The sequence below is a fragment of the Cynoglossus semilaevis genome, chromosome 3, assembly GCF_000523025.1.
Source record: "Cynoglossus semilaevis isolate Cse_v1.0 chromosome 3, Cse_v1.0, whole genome shotgun sequence".
NCBI classification, from domain to species: Eukaryota; Metazoa; Chordata; class Actinopteri; order Pleuronectiformes; family Cynoglossidae; genus Cynoglossus; species Cynoglossus semilaevis.
The window spans coordinates 1,835,123-1,842,488 of NC_024309.1; the positions used below are offsets into that span (position 1 = coordinate 1,835,123).

General features: G+C 36.9%; 1 protein-coding gene across 2 annotated transcripts in view; it reads right to left on the reverse strand.

Annotated features, from left to right (window-relative positions):
- Positions 1–4,182: 4,182 nt before the first annotated feature.
- The window catches only part of LOC103376879 (microtubule-associated protein 4), a 56,588-nt gene continuing 53,404 nt past the window's right edge, over positions 4,183–7,366 (reverse strand). The window contains exon 17 of one of the 2 annotated variants that reach the window (XM_017031574.2): positions 4,183–7,229. In XM_017031574.2, coding sequence (XP_016887063.1) covers positions 7,225–7,229 — 5 coding nt within the window. In that variant the 3' untranslated portion in view covers positions 4,183–7,224. Of the gene's footprint in view, positions 7,313–7,366 lie in introns of both variants that reach the window. The other variant, XM_008307419.3, reaches the window with a different exon arrangement.

A 7,366-nucleotide genomic window follows, 5' to 3' on the forward strand; every position in this document is an offset into this window, starting at 1 on the left:
CACGATAGCAGCCAGAGGACCACACTCAGCTGACCCATCATCGTGACCTCCTGGCCACTGAGCAACAGGAAAAACAAAGCTTATTATACATATTTTTGAGGGACATGCCATGTCATTTAAACACAAAATATTCACTTGGCAGCATGTTTAGGACATAGTCTTGCATTTTAAGGCATTTCGGGGACTTTTTATTTTTATGGATATTTTCACGATGGTAAGGCTATAGTAAGGCATGTTTTGGGTGATTTTTGAAATATTCATAAAAAATACTTTTTGGACTTTTAAACACAAAATATTCACTTGGCAGCATGTTTTAGGACATAGTCTTGCATTTTAAGGCATTTCGGGGACTTTTTATTTTTATGGATATTTTCACGATGGTAAGGCTATAGTAAGGCATGTTTTGGGTCATTTTTCAAATATTCATATAAAATACTTTTTGGACATTTAAACACAAAATATTCACTTGGCAGCATGTTTTAGGACATAGTCTTGCATTTTAAGGCATTTCGGGGACTTTTTATTTTTATGGATATTTTCACGATGGTAAGGCTATAGTAAGGCATGTTTTGGGTGATTTTTCAAATATTCATATAAAATACTTTTTGGACATTTAAACACAAAACATTCACTTGGCAGCATGTTTTAGGACATAGTCTTGCATTTTAAGGCATTTCGGGGACTTTTTATTTTTATGGATATTTTCACGATGGTAAGGCTATAGTAAGGCATGTTTTGGGTCATTTTTCAAATATTCATATAAAATACTTTTTGGACTTTTAAACACAAAATATTCACTTGGCAGCATGTTTTAGGACATAGTCTTGCATTTTAAGGCATTTCGGGGACTTTTTATTTTTATGGATATTTTCACGATGGTAAGGCTATAGTAAGGCATGTTTTGGGTGATTTTTGAAATATTCATAAAAAATACTTTTTGGACTTTTAAACACAAAATATTCACTTGGCAGCATGTTTTAGGACATAGTCTTGCATTTTAAGGCATTTCGGGGACTTTTTATTTTTATGGATATTTTCACGATGGTAAGGCTATAGTAAGGCATGTTTTGGGTCATTTTTCAAATATTCATATAAAATACTTTTTGGACTTTTAAACACAAAATATTCACTTGGCAGCATGTTTTAGGACATAGTCTTGCATTTTAAGGCATTTCGGGGACTTTTTATTTTTATGGATATTTTCACGATGGTAAGGCTATAGTAAGGCATGTTTTGGGTGATTTTTCAAATATTCATATAAAATACTTTTTGGACTTTTAAACACAAAATATTCACTTGGCAGCATGTTTTAGGACATAGTCTTGCATTTTAAGGCATTTCGGGGACTTTTTATTTTTATGGATATTTTCACGATGGTAAGGCTATAGTAAGGCATGTTTTGGGTCATTTTTCAAATATTCATATAAAATACTTTTTGGACTTTTAAACACAAAATATTCACTTGGCAGCATGTTTTAGGACATAGTCTTGCATTTTAAGGCATTTCGGGGACTTTTTATTTTTATGGATATTTTCACGATGGTAAGGCTATAGTAAGGCATGTTTTGGGTGATTTTTCAAATATTCATATAAAATACTTTTTGGACTTTTAAACACAAAATATTCACTTGGCAGCATGTTTTAGGACATAGTCTTGCATTTTAAGGCATTTCGGGGACTTTTTATTTTTATGGATATTTTCACGATGGTAAGGCTATAGTAAGGCATGTTTTGGGTCATTTTTCAAATATTCATATAAAATACTTTTTGGACATTTAAACACAAAATATTCACTTGGCAGCATGTTTTAGGACATAGTCTTGCATTTTAAGGCCTCTCGTTTATTGGCCTCGGTTGCCGTGTTTAGGATTACAGGTATCCGTAGAATACATTTAATAATAATGCTCCGTGAGAGGAGGAAAGAAAATGTAAAGGAAGAATGAGTGAAAGTAGTAAGAAAAGTTTAAAACATTAAAACAAGATGGCGTAAATGCGGCCCGCGGAGCAACCAGAGGGCTGCTGCGGTCAGTATTAACGCCATCTTGTTTTAATGTTTGTACGTAAGTACGTCAACGTACTTTTGTGAGCCTGGTTTTCCAAACATGTATCCTATTAAAATAAAAATAAAATAAAAAAGAAACTCTTTTTGTGTTGTAAATCCTATGTGTGTATTTATTCAGTTCATTACTCCGAGCAATATTTATATTATAATGGAACTTATATTTCATTTAATATACTTTTTGTGTTAATACATTTCATTTTCCGTGAGAGGAGGAAATAAAATGTAAAGGAAGAATTAGTGAAAGTAGTAAGAAAAGTTTAAAACATTAAAACAAGATGGCGTTAATGCTGACCGCAGAGCAACCAGAAGGCTGCTGCGGTCAGTATTAACGCCATCTTGTTTTAATGTTTGTACGTAAGTACGTCAACGTACTTTTGTGAGCCTGGTTTTCCAAACATGTATCCACACCCATCACACCTAGTACTCCTCTTGTCACAACAAACCTTGGGTTTAACTCAACCTTGCAGCTCCTTTTCTCTACATCTGCATATTTTCAGTTTTAGCTTTAAGCAGCATTTTATGTTCAAGCTGGTTATATGTTTTAGCACACCTTTATAATTCCTTAAACATGAATATATATATCAAGCTGGTTATATGTTTATCCACAAAAATATAACATTTTCTGTTTAAGCCCATGTAGAGAACAACAATAAAATAAAACAAAAATCTTGTTGTAAAAATGTGTTTTTTTGATTCAAGAGACTTTTATATGTCAATCTGTTGTTTGGGAAATGCTCTGCCTACCATATAATATCATTACATACAAAGCATGTATTTGTTACAACATGAATTTCATACCATTATGTCAATGATATTTCTTTAAATCATGAATTAAATTTTATATTCTATATATTACTTGTGTATTAAGAAAAAAGAAAAAGTCTTATATTGTATCTAAAATGCGTAAGACAGACTTACCTGAGGGTCCACTTTCATGATGTCCTTTTCTTCTGGCACCTTTCTCGGTGGGTACTTCAACATGGAGGGGGTGACTTGTACTAGTAAATTCACAAAATAAATAGAGAAAAAACATAATTTGTATCTAAGGGAAGAATGGATCCTGAGCCTTTGAATGGCCAGTAGTTCGTCACTAAAAATAGAAAATACACTTTGTCAGTTGTCCTTTCAAAGCAGTTCTACATAAACAATAATAATAATTAGATAATATATGTTTTTAAAGGAATACTTACTAAGATTTAGTCTTGTGAAGCCGTGCCTGAGTGAGATTGAACTGTTCCTCTGAAAGCGTTGACATAAAACTAATTTTGGTTAGTGAAATAAAATTTGACAACAAATTGTTTCGTTTCTGTATGCGATTTATTAATAGCTATGACAAAAATCAATTGACAAGTTGGTGTTTGTATTTATACTGTATGTAGAGATTCCACTGTTAGGATGAAGGAAAACGCAAAAGACAAAACAAAGAGTTTTAGTTAATTTTATTAAGTTTAATGATCACAATACTAAAGGACAAGTAATCACAATAAACACTTTCTCCTTCAAACCAAAAAAAAAAAAACAAAGAAAAAAAACCCCAGAGAAAAATCAAACACAAACACACGAGGACGCTCTGCAAACATCATTGTCTACACTTGACACGTCCCAACGTTGCGTCTCATCAAGCTCTGCAGGCAGATGACTATAGTCTAGTGTTACACTGGAAATGGTGTTAACGATATTACAATAAAATTTACAGCATTCCCTGGACAAATTACTGTTGGACTTCTTAGCCTTAGACCAGGATGTGTCAGGGACAGGTTACTGCTTTAGTGCAGTGTTGACGGGAAGTTTACCCGGATGACAGGTACTGAATGACCTTTCACCTCATGCTGAACAGGGACTTTGACGAGTCTTGGTTGTTTTGTCACAAATAGGGTTCTATTTAAAGTGTTTGGACATGATTTTTTTTTTTAATCAGGTAAAATAAATTGTAAGAAGTCAAATTAGAGCTGGAATTCTCTTTTATTGTGTTTTTTAATTTCAGCAAGAATCCTGATCCTACAGGGGTCTGCACAGGTCTATTTAAAGTGTTTGGACATGATTTTTTTTTAAAAGTGTGCATTAACAGAAATTGTTTTAAGTTAATGAAGATAAAATATACCATTTGTTGTCAGTTTGGCTAAGCTGTAGTTAAAACACCTGCTTAAAAAAAACAAATTTTGGACACTCCGTGTGTGCTATTTGGGTGCAACTGTCGGCAACTTGCAGACGATCCTCGACTCACTTTGCAAACCGTATCTGAAAGCAAAAGCAACAGCAACAGCCCTTTCAACCACCGTGAGTGCACGAGGCAACACAAACACAATGATAAATATATATACACAAGCATTGCGTCTTAAGTACAATACACATCTTAAGAGACATTCTCCCACTTTAGTGGCCCCTTCTGAAAATCAAAGGCAAACCCTGTCAGTTCGCCATACGCGCAATAGGAATAATAGCCAGTAAAGTCAAAAGGCCATTCAACGTACGTCAACGTGGAGGCCTTTCTTAACAGGCTTCCAGCTGTCATAGCGTTGCTGTTTTAAAGTGGTATTACTGAATCATACTCAAACAGGCTTAAGAGTTCAAAAAGTGAATTAACATTGTCATGAGACAAGTTCTATTTCCAGAAAACACACCCATGATGTTTTTGTCCTGTTCTTTTCTTAGACATTATTGTTTAGGGCAAACTAATGTGTAAAGAAGCAACAAGTGACTGTCGGGCGATTTAATATTAAAGGTTGGGGTCGCTTTCGTCGGGTATGTGAGAAAATCAAATTACATTTTTGTCACCACTAGAGGGCGCTCAACAAAGGTATGTCGCTCCAATATTAAACATCTGACCATTCACTGTGTTATACGTACAGTCAAGTAAATGAAAACATACCTAAATGCTTTTATTATTTCAGTTATTCATACTAGTGCTAGTCGATAAATCCTAGTATCTGGTACGTCTTAAAAACTGTCCGTTTTGGATTTAAAAAGGTCAACTCAAAAACAACCAATCAGCATTAAATATAAGCCAGAAATATTTCTACAAATTAAGACCTATTTCATTCCATGTTGTGTCTTGCACATCACATAATTATCTGTGTGGATAAAACAAAAGTGTCAAAGCAGAGAACTGTCGCTTTGTCTCTCGGAATATTTAGCTGCGTTACTTTATCCAAGGATTACGGAAAAGTTACCAACACATTTTTTTTTTACGTGTGAACGCATATACGAGCAGCAGTAAGTGACAGATAAGGTGCAGATAAAATATATTCAGGTATCAACACTTGAATGATTGAAAATGTCAATACTGAGTACATGTCAGTGAAGATGTAAGTCGAGTGGCTGGAAATTTTATTAAATGCGGAGATCCCTTCACCCTGATAGTAGCTTCTAAAACAAGTAATGTAAGAATACAAACAGTTGAAATTTAGAGGTGGCCGGTTGATGTTTAAATATCAGGTCATGCACTAGAACAGTGTTTCTGAAAGCTTTTTGAGCACGAGCACACGTTTTACATCAGAAAAATCCCGCGATGCACCTCCAAACAAAACTCTCCCAACAGCGTACGTTTGTATACAGAGATCTTCTGGTTTCGATTCACTTACGCATTCTTTTTTTTAAAGTGTGAAATATGGGCCTGTTTAGTTGAACACAACGCTGATGCGGTCGCAGGAATTGAAGACAGACGTGAAAATCGTTTTCAACAGCTCCGAGTCTCCTTTTTCAGTTTTCATCGCCATGTGACTTAGTGAAAACATCTAAATCTTCTACCTGTGACTGGCGTACAGACTTTTAAAGGGAGGTGACTCACAGCCAGACAACACCTATAATCCTGCATAAGCACGGCTACGACAGGACAGCTTCAGTTGCATGGATTTCACAAAACTACACCAGCGCCTTCGTGTTTGTTGTGAGATTAATCTGTAGTTAAGAAAGTTAAGAAAGAAAGACAAACATTTTTCTTTGTCTGGACTACCGGAAATAGTTACATCTCATACATCCAGTTGCTCTCGATGTAACTATTTTTGGATTAAATTACCTGGTCAGACACTCACGGATAGCTTTGCTACATCACCACATCCTTTCTGGTAAGACTGAAACTCTCAGACGCACCTTCATTTGTCTCATTCTCTCCTCTACATTTTCATTTCCCCTCTAACGTCTGCCAATTTCCTCGACGTCCCAACGTCCCAGGTCTCTTTGAACTCTCGAACCGTTCATTGAACAAGAACACCTTTGTACTGCATAAACAGGAGGAATCGTCGAAAACGTAAGAGCAAAGACATGAACTCAAGTTAGAAATTGACAGCAAACCCTTTTTTTTTTTGGTTTTACCCTGTTTTGCCACTCGAACACGTGATCACAAACACAGAATAAATAGCCTTAAATGCTAACACAGCCTACGTATTGTTTACTTATTTTGTCAACTTGTTTATGTCGAGTACGGAGGACGATGACGGCGAATAGTGAATGACTACTGTTTTGTTACAGAGGCAAAGACCAACAGTTACAGGGAAAGGGTCACAACGAACTGGCAATGAAGAGATACTCGGGGTTTTTTTTTCTTCGCTGCTCAGGTGACACACGTATCATTTTTGAGTAAAGTATCGCCGGATAAGAGCAAGCACCACCAGGACAGATGCTTAATGTAGAACCTATGACTCCAAGTCATAGGTGAGGTTTGGAGAAAAGGGTGCGCACAGGTGATGAATTCACACCAAATCTCTACTTTCCCTTCACATAAATTCGCAAACATCTCGGGGTGTCGTTGAATCGTTGCGCTAAAGACATGACAGGAACGAAACGAGGTTGACGGTGTTTTAAAGATCAGCGCCTGCTGAGGGAAATGACTGAAAAGCGACATCTATGAGATAAGCTAAAACTGTGGGACAGCACAGATTTTAGGGGCAAATCTTTTTCTTGATTTGACACGGGGTTCAAATGTCAGGGTCTGTTGCTGTCCTTCCGACCAGGGAGCAGAGCATCGGTGTTCGCCGATTCAAACAGGAACGCACTGCGCGGTGACGGTTGGCGGCGGTGCTTTTTCTTGTTCTTGGATGCGCAGGGAGTAAGAAAGGTCTCATGGGCGGGGTTGGTTCTTTTCGCGATGGGCAGGCATGGTAACGATGTCAGCGCCGTGGTCCGTGCGGGAGCGGGCATTCTTGTGGAAGTTGAGCTTGAAAGACTCAATCTGCAGCAGAGAGGTCGAGATTGGGGAGAGGAAGGGCGGGGATAAAGGGAACGTATAAGATATAAAATCAGGAAAGGGGGGGGGGTGAGGGTGGGGAGAGGCGATGTGGTGGGTGTGTGGAGTAGAAGGGTGACGGG